At 38.7% G+C, this 23,254-nt stretch overlaps 2 protein-coding genes across 2 annotated transcripts in view; one reads left to right on the forward strand and one right to left on the reverse strand.

The window, feature by feature from the left end:
* ETFDH (electron-transferring-flavoprotein dehydrogenase) overlaps positions 1-9,274 on the forward strand; it is an 18,208-nt gene extending 8,934 nt beyond the window's left edge. Inside the window, exons 8-12 of the mRNA XM_010010839.1 lie at positions 1,181-1,324; positions 5,902-6,070; positions 7,630-7,812; positions 8,198-8,419; positions 8,738-9,274. Coding sequence (XP_010009141.1) covers positions 1,181-1,324; positions 5,902-6,070; positions 7,630-7,812; positions 8,198-8,419; positions 8,738-8,901 — 882 coding nt within the window. The 3' untranslated portion in view covers positions 8,902-9,274. The remainder of the gene's footprint in view (positions 1-1,180; positions 1,325-5,901; positions 6,071-7,629; positions 7,813-8,197; positions 8,420-8,737) is intronic.
* Positions 9,275-9,700: 426 nt separating this feature from the next.
* PPID (peptidylprolyl isomerase D) lies at positions 9,701-23,028 on the reverse strand. The gene is made up of 10 exons (XM_010010840.1): positions 23,007-23,028; positions 21,872-22,012; positions 21,321-21,427; positions 18,385-18,573; positions 17,198-17,320; positions 15,479-15,585; positions 12,965-13,106; positions 10,589-10,675; positions 10,459-10,501; positions 9,701-9,933 (listed from the first exon to the last, which is right to left on the reverse strand). The coding sequence occupies exons 1-10, from the start codon at positions 23,026-23,028 to the stop codon at positions 9,845-9,847; spliced, it is 1,050 nt and encodes a 349-aa protein (XP_010009142.1). The 3' UTR covers positions 9,701-9,844.
* Positions 23,029-23,254: the final 226 nt, after the last annotated feature.

Below are 23,254 nucleotides of genomic sequence, written 5' to 3' on the forward strand. Positions count from 1 at the left end.
GTGTGTGAAAACTGTATTTTTGTCTAACCCTTTTGTAAGAAACATTGAAACAAACATGTTAACTTTTCTCAGACATTCATACTGGTTCTGTTCAGATTTCTAGTATTGAAATTAATAAGTACAGACAGTAGACACTTCAATTCCGTTTGCTTTTAGAAGGGTAGAGAGCTTTGATTCTTAGAGAATGGTAATCATTAATGTTCGTATTATCTCCAGTTCACGTAGGAGAAAATCAGCTTTGATGTGAACATACAAGCACTTTTTGTCTTTGAATTTTATACCTGTGTCAGTCAGAACTGATTCTTCTAGCAGGATTATCTTGCAATTATTTTGCAAATTGTTCATTACCTTTCATCTAGCAAGGAAATAACTGCAAGCGGTGCTCTAAAAGCAGTCAGCTGACAGAGAAATCAAGGCAGAAATCAACTGTTTCTTGCTGACTCATGATATGTTTTGTTATTTGCCTCAAATAAAGCTTACAGGAACCAAAAAACTCAAAAGAGAAAACTAGGCAACATAAGAGTCCTTATAATAGTATATTAAAGATCAGAAATGCAGAGTATATCTTGGGGCAAATTCTCACATACGTAAGATAAAAATCTAGGCATCCAGACAGTTGGCAAAAGACTTTTTCCTTCATTTTCTGCTTTCATCACTGATCCCCTGTCCTTTTTACAGTAGCTCACCTAATTGGAAATGATAATCGACTCCGCTAAATGATGTGGATAACTGGTTAAATGTGAGCACAAGGACATAACTATCTAGAAGGAATTGTTCACCTCCCCTTCCAGCTTTTCTAGGGCAAAGAGGTTTTGAAAGACAAATTTAAAACTAGTTTTCTCCCTTATCCTGCCCATTAAACCATGCTTAATATAATTTCACTGTTTTATTTCAGTGACAGATGGAAGATGTTTACAATGCAATTAAATATTTTCCATGCTTCAAGTTTCAGTAGAGCAAAGACCAATCTTGTGGTAGCAAATTCTCAGATTTGCTTCTCCTGTGCTATTAATAGAATGTATTTTTGGCACTAGTTTCTCTAAGTAGAAAGATCCTGAGGTTGATTTAGTATAAAATAGATTCAAAGAGTTGATGTAATATGCAATTGTTTTCTTTTCAAACTTCTGTTGAAATTTTGTACTTTGTTTTCATTAATGTTGTACACTTCTCTTTTTTTAAGGTTGGTTTAGATTATCAAAATCCCTATTTGAATCCATTTAGGGAGTTTCAGAGGTGGAAGCACCATCCTACTGTACAGCCTACTTTGGAGGGTGGAACAAGGATTGCCTATGGTGCCAGAGCATTAAATGAAGGTGGTTTACAGGTAACTTTTTCATGATTTTTTTTTTTCCACTTCGAATTCCCTATAGCTGTGGGTTTTGTGCTGTAGATTTGGGTTGTATGCTGTTGGTAAACACCTGAACTATAGTAAAGCTGAATAAAGCCAAGAGTTTTGCTGGACAGAAAAGCCTTGTTATCTTGCTGGATACTGGCTGCTGAGATTTGCTAGATTTAGGCTCTGTCATGCTAAAAACCTTCTGACTCTGTTTCTAAATGAAATATAGATTCGTAGAATTGTTTAGGTTGGAAAAGACCCTTAAAATGATCCAGTCCAACCGTTAACCCACCGCTGCCAAGTCCACCACTGAACCACGTCACTAAGTGCCACATCTACGTGTCTTTTCAATACATCCAGGGATGGTGATTCCACTTCCCTGGGAAGCCTGTTCCAATGCTTGACAACCCATGCAGTGAACAAATGTTTCCTAAAATCCAGTCTAAACCTCTCCTGGGGCAACTTGAGACCATTTCCTCTTGTCATGTCACTTGTTACTTGGGAGAAGAGACCAACCACCTCCTCTCTCCATCCTCCTTTCAGGTTGGTGTAGAGAGCAATAAGGTTCTCCCTGAGCCTCCTTTTCTCCAGACTAAGCAACTCGAGTTCCATGTGTTCACCAGGGCTTAAGTTCAGTTGAAAGGGCTGGAACAATTTGCAGAAGAAATAGTTTTGCTTTTATATTTAATAGCTAAAGTCCTTTCAACCTTCTCATGTGGGAATCTTGGAACACAGGAGATGCTGTGTGTCCTGGACTCCGAGATTCATTTCTAGACGTGCCTTTTGGTTTGGAGTTTAAAACTAGCCTGAGTATTTGTGATTTGCAGCCTGTGTCTGGGGCCTTTCCACTCTGCTCTCTAACTACACTGTTCTTCTTTTTTGAACCTCTTCTTTAGTATGAATGTGACTTCATGCAGTTTTTGCAATACAAGTGGAATTTCAGCAGCAGTGTTAACGCTTATCTCAGTCTTGTAGGGTTAACCTTTGTTATTAGTGTGCATGCCTGGGACTGAGTCATGTGGGTTCATGAAGCAACTTGTTGATTAAATGTGATCATTTAATCAATCTACAGGTTGGTTACTTGGTCCATTATGAAGTGGAAATACGTCATATCACCTTGTAACAAGGCTGTGTTACTAGCTTATTTCATAAACCATTGTCTGACCATTATTAACACAGATAAGACACAAAATACCAAGGTGTTTTAATCTAGAGTTACATGTAAGAGGAGCTTCTCCTTTCACCCCGTGCACTGGTTTCTGTATCACAGATAATCATTCTTGAATTTCTTCCTTTCATGAAGTAGTAGCCAGATTGTGACTTCAGTTGCATACTCTTTAAAGTACTCAAAACATACGGCTGAAAGAACATGGTAGTTTTTAAGTCACTTACAGACATTGTGCTAAATTAGACATAGTAGGACTACAGCTCTTGTGCGCCTCTGCCTAATCTGTGATCTTATTTGCTGGACTTAAAACAACATATCCCTTACTTTCACTGTTCCTAATACAAAAGCATGGGGGGGGTTGTTCAGCTTTTTTTCCATCTTGCTTCCTGTAGATAAAACTGTCTAGTTAATCATGAAGTCATACTTTAAATGGCCTTTTTTTAATACAAGCTTTCAGTAAAGAATAAAAAAAGCTTTATTGGTGAATCACTTAAGAAGATTTTAAATTAGCTCTCCTTTTGCATGTGTTGCTTTGATTGTAGCAGTCTGACTCATTTGCATCACTAGAGTCCAGGAATATTTTCTTATGTAAGTTGTTCAGTAGCTCCAGTTTTCATTTTGGTGGCAATATTGCATTAAATAGAATCACAGAATCATAGAATAGTTTGGGTTGGAAAGGACCTTAAAATCGTCTAGTTCCAACCTCCCTGCTGTGGGCAGGGACACTTTTCACTAGACCAGGTTACTCCTAACCCCTGTCCAGCCTGGCCTTGAACACTGCCAGGGATGGGGCAGCCACAGCTGCTCTGGGCAACCTGTGCCAGGGACTCACGACCCACAGAATTTCTTCCTTATATTTAACCTAAATTTCCCCTGTTTAAGTTTGAAGCTATTACCCCTGCGCCTAGGATTACAGTCCCTAATGAAGAGTCCCTCTCCAGCCTACAGTCCTTGCAGGCCCCCTTCAGATACTGGAAGGCTGCTATGAGGTCTCCACGCAGCCTTCCCTTCTCCAGGCTGAACAGCCCCAAATTTCTCAGCCTGTCTTCACAAGGGAGGTGCTCCAGTCCTCTTATCATCCTCACGGCCCTTCTCTGGACTTGCTCCAACAGCTCCATGTCCTTCTTATGTTGAGGACACCAAAACTGTACACAATACTCCAAGTGAGGTCTCACAAGAGCAGAGTAGAGGGGCAGGATCACCTCCTTTGACCTGCTGGTCACACTTCTTTTGATGCAGCCCAGGATACGGTTGGTTTCTGGGCTGCAAGCGCACCGTGAGGCCAGCTCATGTCAAGCTTCTCATCAACCACCACCCCCAAGTCCTTCTCCGCAGGACTGCTCTAAATCTCTTCTCAGCCCAGCCTGTAGCTGAGCCTGGGGTTGTGCTGACCCAGGTGTAGGACCTTGCACTTGGCTTGGTTAAACTTCATGAGGCTGGCATCGGCCCACCTCACAAGCGTGTCCATCCAGGTCCCTCTGGATGGCATCCCTTCCCTCCAGCTTATCAGCCGAGCCACACAGCTTGGTGTCGTCGGCAAACTTGCTGAGGGTGCCTCAATCTCACTGTCCATGTTGCCGACAAAAATGTCTAATGGAAGTATAAGTGTATATAGCTGTATAAAATCACCATCAGTCTAAGCTGGTTTTGTCTGCTCTAAGTAACCTTATGACCATGTTCTTTAGTCTTTAACATACAGTGAAGCTAAGTTGGTGTGAGGCAGGGAGAGCACAAGGTCTTGGATAGTTAGCTGATACTGTAGCTGGTTTTTTGGGATATGTGGAAGGAGGAACAGAGTTCAATAGGCTACCTCTATGTAGCTTTTATTTCTTCTGTTTATTAAAATTGCAAAATCAAGCACGTAGTTTTAAGAAATTACCACGCAATCTCAATTTTGTCTCTATTTTAAAAAAACCCTTTGAAAAGATTTAAGAGTTTTGTGGAAAACAATGAAGTGTTGCTGCTGTTGAGCAATGTGTATTACAAGTATCGGGAAGAAAACCTTCATATTGATGACCTATGCAAGTGGCAAACATTAGACTCACTTACAGATTTCCCACCCTGAGCTGAGTAAGGGAAGCAGAATGGGGAGTTCCTGGTCCACTGGCAGTGAGGGTGCTGCAGGGAACAGGCATCTCCCTTTCCTCCCTCCTCCAAACCAGCATTGTTTTGTCTCTTTGCTGCCAAGAGGTTGAAAGGATTAAGTTGTAGTTGTATTTTCAGCCTAAATTACATTTCCTACAAACCAAATACCTAAGTCTCTAATGGAACAAAATGCCCAAAATGCATAGGAATGCTGTGTAGTAAAACTTTACTTAGTGACTACTATAAGAATATTCAGAAGTAACCAGCCCTGGGTGAATAGTAAACAGATGACAATTGAACAAGCAGAAGAAACAAAATGTCTGTTTCAGATTATCTTGAATTCAAAGGGATACTTTATTATTTGGACATTTTTCATTGATTAAAACCACGTGTTTGGGGTCAAACTATTAACAATCAATTCTTTGAGCAAATTTAATAAAAGCAGGATGCTAGATTCACAAAAGCTGCTGAGTACTGTAGACTTCCAGAAGAAGACCATGTTCATAACTTCAGCAGTTTCAGACCTGGGATATGATCACAGCATTCTGCTGAAAGTTCTGCAGTCAGTCCGTGTTTTGAAGCTGTTCCCTGTCTAAAATCTTAATCTCATTGGATGAGGGTGAGAATAACTGTCTTGATATCCGAGGTATTCCTTAGCTAACATAGGCATATAACATGGTATATTAATACTATAGACCTGATGTTTACAAATCATCTGGCTGTCTTAGGTTTGTGAGTTGACTGTAGTCAATGACATTGTTTCTTACAGAACAGGGGTAAGACACTGATTTTGCACTAAATATCTATTTCTTGGCTGCTGAGCAACTTCTAAAATAAGTGGGGAGGAGGGGAACAACAAGGAGAGCACTGTGCAGTTTCATAGGAAAGATTTGTAGTAAAAAGCACTGAGTGGTAAGCTGTGAGAGGAGATGCATGCAACTTACTGCGTTGGAAATGGGAACACAAATACCTCTTTAAAAAAGACCTTATTTAAACTTGAAGGAGGAAAATGGTATCGGTGGGTGACATTACCATAGTTTTGTTGCAGATAAAGCAACTAGAGAGAAGATATGAGGAAAATGTTGTCATTGTTTTATACTCAGCCCCAGTACAATGTCTGTGTTCTTATTTGCTTACTATGCCAAAATTTTTTGGTAAGTGGAGTAACTCTGGTGTGTTTTTAGAAAGTGCACGTACAACTCTAAAAGTGTGAAGGACACTCAAGCCTTATGCCAGTTTAATTTCCAGAAGGTTATTTTCTCTTTAAAAACCATGAACAAAGAAAGCCCTTTTCTTTCTGCTTCCTCTTCAGTCAATACCCAAACTCACCTTCCCAGGTGGAGTATTAATTGGTTGCAGTCCTGGACTCATGAATGTTCCTAAGATCAAAGGGACACATACTGCAATGAAGAGCGGCATGTTGGCTTCTGAAGCCATCTTTAACCAATTAATCAATGAAAATCTCCAGTCAAAGACAAAAGGTAAGATTTTTTGTACCTCGACGTGTAATTACCCTGTGCTCAATTAGAGTCACCAACAGCTTAGCAGTAACTAAATGTGTCTGAATAAAATAGTTGGGAATGCAAATAAATTGTGAAAAAGGTGTGCTGGTTTGAAAATGTATCTTCTGTTTATTTACTATTTATACTGTTGAATGATTTTAGAGAGAAGGAAATTAAGTTCTGTTTAGTTATTCTGAAGTACGTAACAAACTTGCTTTTCATCATTGCTAGGATACCTTTTTCCTTTGGTCCTCTTTTTCTGTCTCTATTTTTATAGTATTCTCTGTGTGAGACTATGTATATTTCCTTTTATATGTAGTGCAGGCACATTGAAGTAGTGGCCTGATCCTGACCACACTGCAGCCATTTATTTAAGCCCTTAAATCTGCTAACAGAGGCTGTACAGCGAGAGAAACCAGTGAGAATTTCAGTCATTCTGGAGATGGACGCTGTAGCCTGATGCCTCATGATTATTATTTGGAGTGGTGGATTCAGTCCTAGTGAGCTCTTGTTCATCTATAATATGCAATACACATTGCCACAGAGGGTATGCTGAGCAATTGAAACTAAAACTAGTGTAACAGGTTAAAATACTTAGAAACCCTCTGAAGCAATAAATGCTCTTACTGGGTAGTGTGCTGCTTTTGTTTGGTTATGGACAGGTTTTATATGCTGTCTGAAGTTTGGTCATGCAGCAGAATATTAGAGCCCACTTTCTTCTCTGTGCATGGATAAGGAGCGTTCTTCAGAGCCTGATGTGCAACAGAAAACATGGACTGAAGCATATTTTCATGTACGGGCAAGGCTTAAAACTTACTACATAGAACAATAGTAATGAAGAATGGTGAAGGGGAAGCTCTCAGAATATTTTCATTTGAAGAAAAGTGTTTTTTTTCTAAGACGATTACTTGGGTTTAACTACACTGCAGTAATGTGTTGTGTGTCATGTGTGCAGTGTCTAGTATATGTAAAGAATACAATCAAGGAGTTTAAATCAAGTTTGTGGACAAATACATCTCATTAACTTGCTGATTACAGAGGGAATGTTCTCTAGCACTGGCATCATCCATCTGGCTGTAGTCATAGTTACCGAAATCAGAATGTTTGTGGTTGCATAAGTTGTAAAGAAGAAACTTTTAAACTTGACAATTTTAAAACTACAAACCTGGCTCTTGGAACCCAGGTAAACTCTCCTGGTCAATTCTTGGATTCTATGAGGGAACAGATGTTCTCCCACAAAGATGCAATGTAGCCACCTGGCCAGTTATATTTTACTGAGGTCTGAGGCAATTTAATGCTGCTGGTGGGTCATTTCATAAAGGCTACAAAGGAGCAGTAGATACCTGCTGATAACTGCCAACAAAACACATCTCTTCAAGAGGCTGAAATATGGTGTGTAGTATATTCCTAGCTTCCTATTCTGAAATCCTCATTTTGCTGCCTTTATTGCTAACAGTTGTCTTTATACAGCCATTTTTTTTACTTCAGGAATAGTCTTCATGTACTATAGGTACCTAACCAATAATGTACTGCCTTAGGACTTCATGTGCAAGAATATGAAGAGAACCTGAAAAAGTCCTGGGTCTGGAAGGAACTGTATTCGGTTAGAAACATCCGACCATCCTGCCATAGCATACTTGGTGTGTATGGAGGAATGATTTACACCGGTATATTCTACTGGCTGCTGCGAGGAATGGAACCATGGACATTAAAACATCCAGGTAATTTCATTATCTCCTGAAAGAAGGTACTAAATGTTTATGTCAGTCTTTTCTGGACTCAGTCGAAGCTAGAGCACATCTGGTGAAGTGATGAGTGTAGAAAAGAAATAGATGGTAAGTCATTGAAGCAGACTTTGTCACATTACGTAGTATATAATGTAAATGAAGACATCAGAACACTGTCCTACTTAGCACAGTTTTTTGTCTCATGAAAAAGGCTACCTTGTATGAAATACTTCATTCTGATGACAAGGTAAGTTAAAATAGCTTAATTACATTAAGTTGGTTTAGTGAATACAGTTTAATTGAAATAATTAGATTTTCTTGAGTAACTGCAAATTCAGTATAGAATTACTGAAAACTTACATATTTAAAATATATTTAGGACCAGATTTTGCTCAGCTCAAGCCAGCCAAAGAGTGCACGCCTATTGAATACCCAAAGCCTGATGGAAAAATCAGTTTTGATCTCCTGTCATCTGTGGCTTTAAGTGGAACAAACCATGAACATGACCAGCCTGCTCATTTAACTCTGAAAGATGACAGCATCCCTGTAAGCAGGAATCTGGCTGTATTTGATGGACCGGAACAAAGATTTTGTCCAGCAGGTGGGTAATAAAAATGTGTGTGTGTGTGTGTGTGAGCTGGTTTTGCAAGGTGAAAGACCGAATACTTCAGGAAGAGTCCACCTGGCCTATGACTTACTTCATGCATTCTACCTAAATCCTCCTCCTAGAAGAGGGTTCAAGTGCAGGTCTTAAAATATGTGAACAGTACTTTCGTGATGAAATAATTAGGAAAGACAGAAGACGACAGTTGAATCACACTAGTAATATACTTCCCTCTTTGCACTTGCTGGTTAGTAGAGCATACGTGCAGGGGGAAAACTGTTCAGTGAAGTGACAGCTTTCTCTTGCTCTTCACAGGAGTTTATGAGTACATTCCCCTGGAAACAGGAGAAGGATCAAGACTGCAGATAAATGCTCAGAACTGTGTCCACTGCAAAACCTGTGATATTAAGGACCCAAGTCAGAACATTAACTGGGTAGTGCCTGAAGGTGGAGGAGGACCAGCTTATAATGGAATGTAAACTGACAGGAAATCTATTCAGTGACTTCTGATCACCAACAAATAAGTTGGGAGTATTTTATGCTGCAGTGTAATTAAAAGTACAGCACTGACTTGAATGTGTTAGAGTTTGAGGCTAATGTGCTGTTCTGAATTCTAGATACAACCATTGCATTAAATGGAAAGTTGGTGCCTTCTGGTCAAACCCTTAGCCTTATTTAAATAGTACTTCTTTACAGGAGTTGTGTGGCAGGCAGAAGAAAGTTCTTCTCAGGACTGACACAGGAACTTTGGATCTTGGATTTATTGCTGAAGTTCAGTGATTAACAGAGGCTATATCCAGAATTGTGGGTATGGTGGAAGAATTTAGTACGGTATTCTTGAAAAAAGTATTTTCTCTCTCTGGCTGGAGTGATTTACTATATGTAATCCTACCTTGCAGTACAGGGGGGAGGAAAAAAGCAGTGACAACTTTCTACACCCATGTAAAGTGTTACACATCTTACATCAAATTTACAGTTGACTTTTTTTTTCCGCTGATGGTAATACGGAGCCCATCTGCAATACAACCTGTAAAGTGCTTAAAAAAAACAAGTGTAATACTCGCACCTTCATTGTATGTAGTGTTTTTATTCCTTAAAAGACATCATAGCCTCCTCTAATAAAAATCCTAACAGGAACTGCCTAAATTGTCTTGGTGTGAAACCACGCTTCTTAGGAAGCATTGTTAAGCTGCAAAAACACAACCACTACTGATTTACACATAGAAACACACCTGAGTGGCAAAACACAAGTTATTACAGCTTAAAAATAAAAACCACTTCACCTTTGAACAGTTTGTCTTTATTATTAGACTTCTGAGTTGTAAACACTGAAAACTGCAGCACAGGGCAAATGAAAAAAGCAGCTCCATTTATCCTTTTGCATGAGTTAGTGCATAGATTTAGAAGTTTAGGAAAAAAATATCAAGCAAACATTTTAGCATAAGCTGCCTTCTCTTTCTCCTTCTGGGCTTTTATCTTCTGTTTGATTTTGAGTGTTTCCGTCTGGATAGCTGCTTAGGAAGAAAATCCATGATACAGTTATGGTAATCTCTTTACATTATGTCTCCTAATATGTCAAGACGAGGTGACACTGCTGCAACTTGCCCATTTTATTTCATTTAACAGAACTGCATTTAATCTTCAATTAGGTCAGATACACTAGCACCAAAACCCCTTGTCCCTAAGGTAAGGTAAGCAGGTAGAGGAGGATGTGGCAAGCACAGTACTGGTGCCAGCACAGAATTTATGTGCTAAAAATCTTGCACAATTAGACCAGGAAATTAAGTTAGTAAGACCCCTGTGAGGCAGGGAGGTGGTTGAAGCTGACCTACATGAGCAGGTTTCCCAGTGCAACAGAAGCATCACTGCTGTATAAAACCAGGTGAGAACACCTCAGTGGGCTCTGTCAGTGTTTAAGGTGTTAGAAGCCAGCATTTTGGGCATCACGCTGGTATGACTTCCTACAAAATACTACACTGGTTACTTTGTTACATTCTTAAAAGTAAGGTATTCATAAAGAAACAGCTTTATTTTACCTTTGTCTTCAGGGGAAATTTCATGAGCCTTTTTAAGATCAGCCTTCAATAAAAGAGAAATATAAATTAATGTTCTGATGAAGCCCGACCTAGCCAAGAAAAAAATTCTATTAAATATTATGATCATTACCAATGCCTGATCGAGATCTTTTATTCCCTGCCATCCTTGAGCCCGTCTGTAGAGAGCTTTAGTATTTGCTGGATCTATTTTAAGAGCCTGTAAATTTAATAAAATTGTCACGTTAACATTTCATATAATTCACAGCCTCCCATCTCCACAAATGGCACAGTTCACACCAGCAGACAGTATCTCCAGTTGGTTTGAGGGTAAGCTGTCAAAACAGTAACTGTGTAAAAAGGAATGCTGTAATGTAGCGCACTGAATAGCCAGCTAATCAGTTTTAATACCACTGCACCAGAAATGTTTTTTTGTGAAGGGCAAGCATACATGAGGATAAAATAGAACCTCTGTGTGTGTATGTATGTGTACATATATATATATATGTATCTGCTAAGACAAAGTTGTTACTGCAGTTCAAATTATCCTAACCTTGAGTCTAACAGTACAAGTCTGTATTGCAGCTCCTTCCTTCACACCAAAAAAAAACCCCTCAAATGGTGTCATAAATAAAATACACAGATTTCCTGTAAAGCTTTTTTCACTGTAGGCATCCAAGCAATCCATCTCATGCTTCACGAACCTTGCCAAGTTCCAGTCATTATGTCTTTTTTTTGAGCTGAACAGTTTCACTAATGTGTATATGCCAGTTCTAATAAGGCAATATCAAAACAGGAAATGGTGGCTGGGCAAAGAAGTTGTTCCACTATTTGTGATTACTTATTTTTTTTGAGAACCCCAGTGAATTTGGCTAGCTGTTTCCTTTTCTTGCTTGCGAAGATCACATTCTTCTTTCTTATTGCGGGTAGTTCTACAGTATGTCTTTTTACTATTTTAAAGAATAGAGAGGAAATCCATTTGCATTAATGTATAGCTTCATTGATTACACTTACTTACTAACTTTAAATCAGTAATTAAGAATTACAGACACTGGATGATGCATCCATTTTTACATCACTTCAGTACTGACTGTTAATAAAAAGACAGTATTACTCTGGGCAATCCTCCCGATCTCTCTAGTAAAGCCTGGAGCCTCTTCTGTGTCAAGAATTAGGAAATGAGGTGTCTGTATTGTGTACACATAGGTAGCATTCCTTGGTTTTAGCTCACCCATTGTGCTTACAGCTATTTTAAAGTGAGGTTGGTTTGAACAGGTTCAGCCATTTGCAATTCCTTATTTACACCAAATAACACATGTATTACAGATTGTTAATTTACATCGCTTTGGGCCTTAGGAAATCACAGAAGTGAAAAGCGTATGATGTCTCATTAACAATTGCTTTGAACTCTCCTAGTTAACCTTAGGAAACTGATGTTCTGATTAAAATTCTGATACACCGTTTAACACTTGTTACGAGACTAAGACTTGTTACCAGACATAAGCTAAGTACCTTACAGAAGTCTACTGCAGCAATGGAGTTGCCTTTATGTAACAGTTCTGTAATCTTAAAAAAAAAAAAATGAAGTGTGAGGATTTTTTTCCACAATGGCACATATTGTGGCTAATAATTCCCATCTGTAACAAATGCTGTTTCAATTTTTATGATTTTCTAGATGACAGATATTAACACTACACCGTTGTTGGGTTTTTTCTTTCCTCGTTCCCCATTTGTCCGTTCTAAATATAGGTTTATGAAAGTTTTCCATGTGGTGACACCATCAGCAGGCTAGAAAGCAAGCCAGCTCTCTGCAGACCCTCACTAACAGAAGGGCCGAGACTCCTGCTTTCAGCATGAAGCCTTGCAAGATTCTGCTCAGGATCCTCTGCTAACAGATAAGCACATTCTTTAATCAGTTCTTTCTACATTTCGGAGTTTTACTGAATTATCTAAAGTTTCTTCACATGTATTAAATTCTGTCAGTATGTCTATGTCACCGTTCCTTTTTCCAGCCCCCTTTGTTCTATTATTTTTCAATGTTTCCATATTTACTATTTCCTTCTTTCCTCCTATTCACTGATTTCATTCTACTAAGCCTACCTGAAAAGGGCTGTAGTTAGAATAAGGTACAAGACCATCAATCTAAAAGCAAGTAAAATGTTTTGCTCATGCTAGTCTTCCAGAGAAAAGTATTCCTCTTTCACTGAAGACAGTTTAACTTTGTAATATAAAAATCAGCTCTGCAAACCAAACTGACAGTGACAGTGTGCATTTTTTCTGGCAGTAAAGCAACACCCCTCTTTTGTTTGACTCTAATGAGCCATTTTCCATTTCAAGATCTTTTTTAAAAGCCATGCACTGGAAAGTTAGTAACTTCACAATCAGCCTTCTACTGTTTACTTCCAAATCATAAAGCTTGTGAGAAGACTCTTTAAAAAAGCTTTGCAGTTTCAGTCTCCATTTTCTATCTAGGCCAACTGTTCATCAAAATACTAAACATTAAATTTACCTCTGAACAACTTTCAATGGCTCCCTGCCAATCAGACAGTTTTAGTTTACAAGCGCCAATGTTTAGAACACAGGTCAGAGCAACAGTTTTTAGCTTTGGTTTGTCTGCCTCCTCTGCCACTGCTTCAGAAGCTTCTACATACCTGCAGAAAAAGAGATTTACAAAGCACAAGTGTTAGTGTTGCAACTTACATTTTGTTCCACATTTAGCCATCTTTTTACAGGTACGTGCTAACTGGCCTATCCAAAGTGGTATTTTTAAAGCAGCTTCAATTCCACTATTACAAGTATCTATTAAACTAAATATATAAGACCTGACAAAAAAGATTAACTCTCTGGTGGCGAACGTTTTCCTGTAATTCCTAGTCCTCCACTGTACTAACAGCGTTCTTTTTCTTAGACAAATGCACTATTTAGATGGCATGAAACCATTAGGATTTCTCTTAGTGACTGTTTATTCTCAAAAAACATGTTCCTCATTAGTGGCAAAAAGTCAACACCACCACTGCACCTTCCATGTTCATGGGAAGCTTCATCTCTTCTTCAGCTCTCTCAGTAATGTTTTAATTGGTGTAGGAATTGGCTAAAATCAGAAGTTAACTTTACCTTGGAAAGGAAGGTGGTTTGTGAGCATTAATAACTCTACCTTCTTTTCACTGGCTTCATGACTTTTTTCCTGAACTTCAAAACTGACACTAGTTCAGGACTGAGCCACATCATTTAGATCATCTCTGTTTCATAGGAAAACTGGCAGGCAAACTATATCTTGTTCTTCTTGACTTGCGATGTGCTAATGCTGTCAGTTTTTTATGTTGAGTTGCATACGTTCACATTTTGAGCATGCCATGATTAATGCTGTCTTTGCAGATCAGTGCCTATGTAAGTTCTATTTTTGCATGCCCTATGAGTGTTTCATGGTTTGTATGCAAGTTTGGACCACAGAAATAAGCAATACTTAAAAAGATGAGAACCAGCAGAGAGAGAAAAGGGTCAAAAGCTAAGGAGAGTTATGTTCAAAACAAGTATCTCTAATATTTATAAATCACACCAAACATGAAAGGCAATACGAAGTAATCTGTTGTGCGTTGTTTGGTTTTTTTTTTTAAAAAAAAAGTGTCAATTCTTACATATAAATTTTTAAGAAATGATGTTTAAGCACCAGTAGGAAAAGAAAAAGAAAAGAAAGTTACAATGGTTACTGTTGGTAAAAAGACACCACCACCACTGCCAGGATGGTTTGCTGGGTGAGTTGTACTTAAGACATGGGAGATACCTTGCCAAGAGCTATTCTATCAGTTCTGGTGGAGTGCCACGTGAAGTGCCAGCTAACATACGCTATCCTATGCGAAGTATTAGATTTTAAGATAAAACAACAGGGCATGTCCACGAAAGTATGACCTGTAAAGAAGAGCTGAAATGATGAGATCTGTTCAGCCTAGAAAAGTTAGTATCCCTTCAATCCACAGGGACAAATAGGCAGCAAAAAGAAGCTGTCTACTCAAACTGGAAGAGCCTTCACTGGATGTGCTTAAGAGTAAGCAAGAAAGCAATTGTAAGGGATGGCATAGTTATACCTGATACTGACCTAAGAATGGGGAGAGGAAATGGACAGATAGATGAAACACACAAAGCCTTAAAGATCCATTCCAGCCTCTTTTCTGTGTGATTTCTGAAAGGTTTACATAGATTATCCTATTTAGTTTGGGTTTTCTGTTAGTCTGTGAGGAGGTTTTTGAGGGCAGGGGGAAACACTGCATCTTGCGTTAGTATCTGTAATTAAAAGGTACACTTTTATGGCTCAGAAAGACATTATTTGTTTGAATCCCAGTCCGTTAAAAACTCATCTGAGGCATTAAAAATGCCTGAATTCTTTTTCTTTCATTATTGTTACTACTAGTTAACCAGTGATCACTGAGAAGGTAGGGATAAAGGTCAGTATAACTTAAAAAAAAAATATATATATAGGAGAAGCTCATATACATGAAGCAAAAAGCATGAAAAAAAGGAAAGGAGCAGTATGGAAACAAAAGCAGAAAGACCACTATTTTGAAGGCAGGTTTGAAGTATACATGGAATCAGGTTGGTGGTACGAAGCCTCAGAAAAAATACTGGCAATAAGGGCCACATTAGGGGGTACTCGAACTGACCTATTTGCTAAACCTACTGTTTTTCAGAAATCACAGAGAAAGTATCATCTCCCTCCTTTCCTATCCATTAACTCCTCTGTCTACTGTTGTGCTTTTCTTCCCAGTTATGCACCCGCACAGCAAGACTATTAAAAAAGGAGCATTTAGTCAGTTCTAAACAATACTTCCTGCCTATAGCTCTTACCTATAGCAAGACTTGCTTGAATAAGTAGCTAAAAATCAACTAGATCTTTTCCAGATTCAGAAGGCTCTTTGTTTAGAAAGAAAAGAGCACAGCAACAGGCACTTTTGAAATGCATATATCATTGCTTGGTAGCAGTATTAATTTGGGTTACCAGAACTACCTGATTGAATGATGATAGCCTTACCGTAAACTTTTACTATACTTTTTAGCTGCCAATGCCCAATTTTGCGATTTGAAGAAAGTATTTCCTATATTCTTTATGTCTTCTGCTATGGCCACAATCTTGTCAACCTAATAAAATAGATGGAAAATATAAAGTATGAATGTACTTATGAAAGAAGTCTTGAATAACTTAATGTTTAACCCAAGTCCTTCCTCTTTCAAAGATTATAAAATCTCAGAATAAAAACATTCCGATTGTAGACGAAGACTAACTTCAAACCACTCCCATAAAATTCTCTACTTTATGTAACACAATAGTCTGAAAGATGAAATTCCTAATGGGTTTTCTACAAGGGTGAGAAAACACCAGAAACAACATAGCAGTTCAACTCCTTCCCCTAGATGCTGCTACCCACAGAGAGCTATATATAAAGGTGTTGACCGTTACTCATGTAAAAGAAGACATGTTAACAACCAAAGTATTCAACCAAGAATGCCTTATTCCCCAGAAAAAACTTGTCTTCTGATTCTCAGACTGGTAAGAGTCCCCTGAACTCTGCATGCACTCAAACTAGAGGTTTTATCAACACAATTCTTCTATCAAAACACTTAAATACCTGTGAAAGGAGAAAAAGAACAACTGCGCGTCTTTATCAAATCCATTGTTTCTATTTCCAGAATGGTAACACTCCCAGTGTTAGGTTACTTTTCCAGGGGCAATGAAAGTTTATAATTACTGCTGTCTATATATACCACAGCTGTCTTAAGCTCTGCCAAATGTATATATTGCCATTTGTAATGCTATCAATTTACACTTCTACTCTACTAGAATTAGTGACCTTAAAAAAACCTGATTACAGCATGAGACCAATGTCACCATGGTTTCTGTAATTAGTTTATATGAACTAGTTTAAAATTAAAGAAGGCAGGCACCTGCCAAGTTCAGTTCTGAACTACAGCAAATGCTATCCAAAAACAATTTCACAAGCTGAAGTGGTTCTCAATGGCCAGATATAAGGAGTGTCTTGGTTTCTAGCTGTAATGTTTGTTTACTATTCTATTTTCAGTTCTCTATTTGGAATCTACATGTGCAGCCTCCTTTTTCTGCCCCTCTCGCAATTCACTGATTTAGAGTTTGTTTCACTTCATGATAAAGTAAAAACCTGCAGAAGAGATGCTTTTACCAGTCTGCTCCCTAACTCTCACCATCAGGTCTTCCTTCAGTTTGAACAATCTGAGCAGCAGACAACTACTGGGAACTGAAAATGACTAGCTCTGATGAAGTGAAAATCTTTTTAAAAAGTTGATCTTTTACTGTTTCTAGTAAGTTAAACAAAACCTTTTTAATGATGGATATTTTAAAAGTTGCACAGAAAAAGTGTGCGAGTACAACATTTAGTCATCTGCAGGATGGAGTTCCAGTAATTGCAATTTGTCACTACAGCACAAACGAGTAGAAAGAAATGAAGGACAGAAAAAAAAAAAAGTAAGTGTAGTAACTGTTAAATAATTGTTGTTTAAGTTAGTGGGGAAAAATCAGCTGCAATTAGTACTAGAAAAAAGGAGAGAGCAATCCGCTCCCACAGCATTCTCTTTCCTAAAACTGAGTATCACCATTTAATCAGGACCTTGATTGATTCTTAAGAAAAAAGGCTTAGGGAACATCATCACAGACACCATGTAACTCGGATTACCTACCAGTTTTACATTCTGTAAAATACCTTAAAGTTAAAATACTTACATCTTTCAAGTCCATATCTGAATCTTCAGGAAAATCTGGATGAGCATCTCCAGATCCATCCTGGGGCACAACTCCCCAGTCATCTCCTGCCTTTAGCTCTCCACATTCTGCAATGACGCACAACTGAAAAAATAAAGTGTAAACAGCAGTATTAGTTATTAAGACAGTTTCCCCCCCAAAAAAAAGCTACAACTGATGAGTGCTCTTTCAAATTCAGTAAAAATGCTTTTTCATCTGTTATTTGGGTGCACTGATTTCAGAAACCCATCACTTCATTAGTCTATCCTCATCACAGAATGGTTTAGGTTGGAAGGAACCTTATAAAGATCATTGAGTTCCAACCCCCTGCCATGGGCAGAGACACCTTCCACTAGAACTTGTTGCTCCACGCACCATCCAGCCTGGCCTTGAACACTGCCAGGGATGGTGCAGCCACAACTTCTCCAGGCAACCTATGCCAGTGCCTCATCATCCTCACAGTACAGAACTTCTTCCTAATATCTAATCTGAATCTCCTCTCTTTCAGTTTGAAGCCATTCCTCCTTGTCCTATCCCCACATTCCCCAGTAAACAGTCTCTCTTCAGATTTCAGAAGGCTTTTGTCACAGAAAGCACTGCGTTCAGAGGAGCAGCATTCCATGAACACCATACCCACGCTCCACAGAGAGGCTGAAAGAGGAACTGGCGTAAGGCTGAGCTGCAGCAAAACACAAGACATGGAAGTTCTACTGCATTAGAGAAGACAGTTCTTTCTTAACCTACCAAGTCTTTTAAAGTTACAGAGGTACTAATTTTTCAAACCACAAACTGAGCTGACCTACACACCAACTGCTTTTTCAGAAATACAAGAAGAATTTCATATCCCTTAGGTAGGGTTGTGAATTCCACCTTTTAATTCCACCACCCGTCCTAGACTTCTGGCTGTGCATTTCTACCTTCACCCTGGTAAAGGCTTCCACCCTCACAGCTGTGTTGAACAAGAAATAATTTTTCTGTGCAGGGGAAATTTACAGTGAAAGAACAAAAGCCTCTTAACAAGGACAGTAAAATGGAAATTAACTGTTCATAAGAATAACTAGCTAAGATTTAACAGTTCTAAACATTACACCAAGCATTTAGAAGAAATGAATATACATCATATAATGGAAGAATAAACATCACCTGTAGGTGCTCTGGACTTTGCTTACCTTAGCAGGAGTTTCTCCTTTCACTTCAACATTTTCCAGTATCTTAACTACACCCATTCCTTTGATCACTTGGCCAAACACCACATGTTTCTTATCCAGGTGAGAAGTAGGCACCGTTGTAATGAAGAACTGAGAGCCATTAGTACCAGGTCCTGCATTTGCCATGCTCAGCAGCCCTGGTTTATCATGCTGCATTGGGGAAAAGAAAATCACAACATATAAAAGATCTATCATAAAACCACACAGAAGATCCTGTAAGGCAGTTAATATATACAGCAAGGACAGCCATAATGGCAACTTGGTAAACCAGTTACATATAGTTAGCAACTAATTTTACCAATCATGACTGAAGAGGGCAAATACCCAGCTCTGCACCTTTACTTGCCACACAACAGTCTAGCAAGCAGAGCTGCCTGTGTGACTTGATGCTGTAACATCTGCCTGCTTCTGGTACACTCAATCCCTGCAGCGCTGCCAAGTTTGGACAGATCACCTGAGAGACATGTGAAGTTCCTCCCTGGATTACACTAGACCACTGGCCTCAAGAAACAAAGCTAAACATCACTTAAACCAACTTTAATGTTACACTGTGAAGATGGGTATGTATTGTTAATTTTATAAGGGCTGCTCACACAAAGTATGTCGTAGAACTGTGGGGTTTATGGGACTGTGGTCTTTATTATTTTAAGGGGGGAGGGGGGGAGAAGGTTAACTCCTTCACTTTCCTAGAGAGATAGTTTTTATTCTGTTGGGATTTTTAACCACCTAATTATTTTGGCTTATGCTCCCAGGCCACAAACTAACAAAGATTTATTAAACAGCCCAACACGAGAAAATATTGTTTATCTTGTTTCCTGCAAGTACTTTTTCCTTCTTTGAAATAAGAACTACCATGCACCACCACAGAGATTATTACATTTTCACTTGTACTGCAAAAATGTACTTTTCATATGTCTTGTGATTGTCTCGTTAAACTGGCATAACACAGTCATTAAGATGTTATTCTCCCTAGGCTGATCTGTTATTAAGTGCAAGGAACTATGTTTAACGTAAATCAACATGTTATACCACACATATATACTGAAGCATGCAAACTGTGGTATTCCTAAGAAACTTGATATTGTGGGGAAAAGGGGAGAGAGATCACCATAGCAGGTGTCAGACTTCAGAGAACATCTCTCACAACATCATTTAATAACATCATTAAATCTATGATGAATGTTTGGGCTACGTTTCCAGCTATTGCTCCAAACCTGGTAATGGACTTTGACTCCTGATTAGTATAGTATTACCATATTTTCTTTTCCTACAATACTGTTTGGAGGCAAACACAATTGTAGTCACGGCTTTGTTTCAGCCATGGGTCAACGATGCCTGTAAGTTTTTCAGTCAGTATTATTGAGGAGTCATTCATATGCTATCACATAATTAGATATATGAAGACAGTTAATGCCAGTGCTGAGAACTGTTACACCTACAGCTCCGGGTGTCTTGGCTGTTGCAAGGGGTACTTGTAAAACATGCTGGGTTTGTTGCTTCCAAGTAGTACTCCTATCCAGGTTCAAGATGTGATTACTCATAGTTCAAGCACATGGGATTTTCTGCCAGCCATGCAGCCCTTTATGTACAGCTGAGAATACAGATGAGCACTCAGAAACAATTATTATGGTTGCGATTTTTCTCCAGAACAGCTAAGTCTGCTAGCCAAAAAATGTAAGTCACAGTGTACAGGTAGTACTTAGATTTGAAGATCTTCAAACACTGTTTAAATTGTAGGCTTAAGGTGCACACACCTGCTGCACAGCATGGCAAAAAGCATTCTTCTTCCCTTTCTGGAATAGCCATTTTTAAATGCTTAAAATGCTAAAACGCTTAAGAAAGATTTTTTCAAAAGTCAATTTATGTCAAAAGACAGACTCTGGAGGCATCAAATGCATTTGATTTTGATAACAAAGAGAAGCCTGAAGAATGATAATGGACAGTTTGAAGGCTATGACTTTGCAAAAGAAACAAGAAAAGATACAGGATACACCGTGAGAAAACTGCTGATCTAAAATTGTACTTGTGGTGTAAAGCCCATGCACTTGCAGTCTTGCTGGTATCACTAGATGCTGATTTTGAGGACGAAGGCTGTTTCAGAATTTCCTACTCTTGCAGCACAGCTCCCGCCTCTCTTCACGCAGCTGGGCTGACAAAACTGCTTGTGGGACTACACTAACAGTTGCTAGTAATGAAATAGCAAGCTCTGATACAGGAGTGGGAATAAGTAATGGAAGGAGTAGGAATTTTTGCCATCGAAGACAGCATCTCTTAGAAAAGACATCCTCAAATCGAGGCCTTTGCATATTCAAAAACTTGCTTTGTTCACAGCACATTTTTTCCAACATTTTGGGTGAAAATAAGGCATTTGTAAACAACCTTTTACTTCTCGTACCATTGAAAATAACTGTAGTGGGGAAAATTTTATCCTTTGGATTAATTCTGCAATCTACCATGGATTCCCTACTTCTTATAACAGGTATTTCTCACATCTAATCTCATAAATGTTACTAGTATATGATAAAAAGGCATAAAATCCACTTAATGCTAACATACTGTGTATGCCTCAGAGTGACAAAATATGCCACTCTCTTACTTTGGTGAGAACTCAAATATTGTTTCAAATGAATTCTGATGGTGCAATTAGAAAGAAAAACTGAACTATGCTTGACTTTGTTCAGCGAGGTTGACCTCATTTTGCATGTATTCATACATGTATTTGTTCTGTGCTCAACACAGACTTTGAGGAGAAACTAGTTGGGGCTTTTTTTCTGCATTCGTTTGACTGCTTAAAAATTCATGAACCTTGGACTAAAGAGTGCTAATTGAGTTTCAAGAAAAACAAAAATCACTAAAATTTCAAAAACTGAACACAACTAGTATTTTCAATGGAGTACCTTATAATGAAAGTTTTCATCCTCAAATTTTTCACCATATATACTTTCTCCACCAGTGCCATTTTGGTTTGAGAAATCTCCACCCTGGACCATAAATTGCTTTATAACTGTAAAAGAAAATAATTATAAGATACATCAGCAAGGCAGGAAAGGCATGAAATAAAAACAATTTGGAGATGACAAGCAATCCCTGTCACCAGCACCCACACCTAAATAAAATCAAACCCCACCCTTTATTTATCAAGTGTTCCCTAAGTACTCCTTTTCAGTTGATATTTAATCCTTTACCTGAAATCCATTTCAACCTACTCACAACTCACACCAGACTAGTTATACCATTACTGACTTACTAGTGCATTTATATTTTACTATTTTCAATGCATGGTAAGAACATCTTGTCATTAGGATAATCAAAAAGCCAAAACCTTACTTTCAGTCAAGCTATTTCTTAAACAAGTGCTCCAAAATATTATTTAACATTATTTCGAATACTGTTAATGGAGGACTTCCGTTACCAACAGGAAAAGAGAGGATTTCTGAATAGAACTTACTTCTGTGGAAAGGGCATCCTTTGTAATGGAGGGGTTTTCCAGTGGTAGGCCCCGTTCCTTTCTCTCCCGTACATAACGCACGGAAATTTTCAGCAGTTTTAGGTACAACATCAGCAAATAATTCAAAGACAATGCGTCCAACTGAAATGACAGAGAATGAGACATATTTTTAAGTCCCATCCTTGGCATGGTGATGCATTACAGGGAAAAGGAAATTAATGTTTCAGATTTGACTATTTTTATTTAGATTATTATTCAATTTGCATTTTGGGGTTGTTCAATGACAACTGCTGGCACAGTTACAGTAGATTTTTAGCAAGGTTATCAGCAACAATGAATTCCACTACCAAGAACAGTTTAAGGGAAATAAAGACAGATTCTGCCAAAAAATGCCAAATGCATCTTCTGCCAGGAAAATGTGTGTAGGAAATCACACACATGTATAGCAAAGCCAAATTATATACTTTACCATGCATACTTACTTTATGTCTATTTTAACACACACATGTAAATTGTTCAGTCAAAAATAGACAAAATGTAAAAAGATTGGTTTGTCTTCTATATGATCATAAAGCTTATGCCAAACATGTACACTAACCTTACTCCTCATTCTCTTAAACCCCAATTTTACCAAGACACAGTAATACCTGAGAATGAATAACAGCTATTTACAGTTACAGATCCTGCAAGCAATTGTTAAATCCAAAAATGTACGTGTTTTAACAAAAAGAAGTGAAACCTGTGTAGCTAACAGATCCTGTAATTGTTGATAAATGGATTCTGTGTCAGATTCTCATCTTTCCACAAAGTGGCTACTCACGGAGCTATTTCTCACTCCTAGCAGCTGCCATCAGTTGATGATCCTGTTTTCTCATCAGCCTCACAGTCAATTAGTTAACATAACTTCACTCTACCGGAAGCTAAATGTAAATATATTCATTCTAATTAATACAGGGATGAAAGCAAATTAGAGAACTGAAAGTCAATAACCACAAATCCTCTTGCAGACTTGCTTAATTCTTTTAAGTAGCAGAATGAGTACACGAGAGGTACCATCTTGACAAAAAGGCAGCATCTATCTTCACCCATGCAAATGCTGAGAACCTGCGCTTTTAAGTATCACTCCAGCTCCCACGTTGTTGTTTTCCGATTTCCATTTTGACCGTTCGCAGAGATTCTCCACTGACATTCCTGCAACCCTGGCAACGCCAAGGGAACAAGCATGCCCGCCTGAGCTTTCACCTCCTCAGACCGCAGCTGCCAGGCTCAGCAGGTCCCCAGAGAGCGGCTGGTCACGGCCGGAAGGCAGAACCCCCAGCCTGGCTAGCGGGTCGCCCTGACCGAGGCCGAGCCCGGCGGCGCGGTGAGCAGGAGCGGGGGAGC

Source organism: Nestor notabilis, unplaced genomic scaffold (assembly GCF_000696875.1).
Source record: "Nestor notabilis isolate BGI_N333 unplaced genomic scaffold, ASM69687v1 scaffold16183, whole genome shotgun sequence".
NCBI classification, from domain to species: domain Eukaryota; kingdom Metazoa; phylum Chordata; class Aves; order Psittaciformes; family Psittacidae; genus Nestor; species Nestor notabilis.

What these genes read in the sequence shown, in the direction of transcription:
- PPID (XM_010010840.1), bottom strand. Translation starts at nt 23,028, where the DNA reads ATGGAAATCGGAAAACAACAAC. An exon ending in CAGATATGGACTTGAAAGAT is followed by an intron (nt 15,586 to 17,197) that starts GTAAGTATTTTA and finishes CTATTTTATTAG; the next exon opens with GTTGACAAGATTGTGGCCAT. An exon ending in AAGTATAGTAAAAGTTTACG is followed by an intron (nt 13,107 to 15,478) that starts GTAAGGCTATCA and finishes CTTTTTCTGCAG; the next exon opens with GTATGTAGAAGCTTCTGAAG.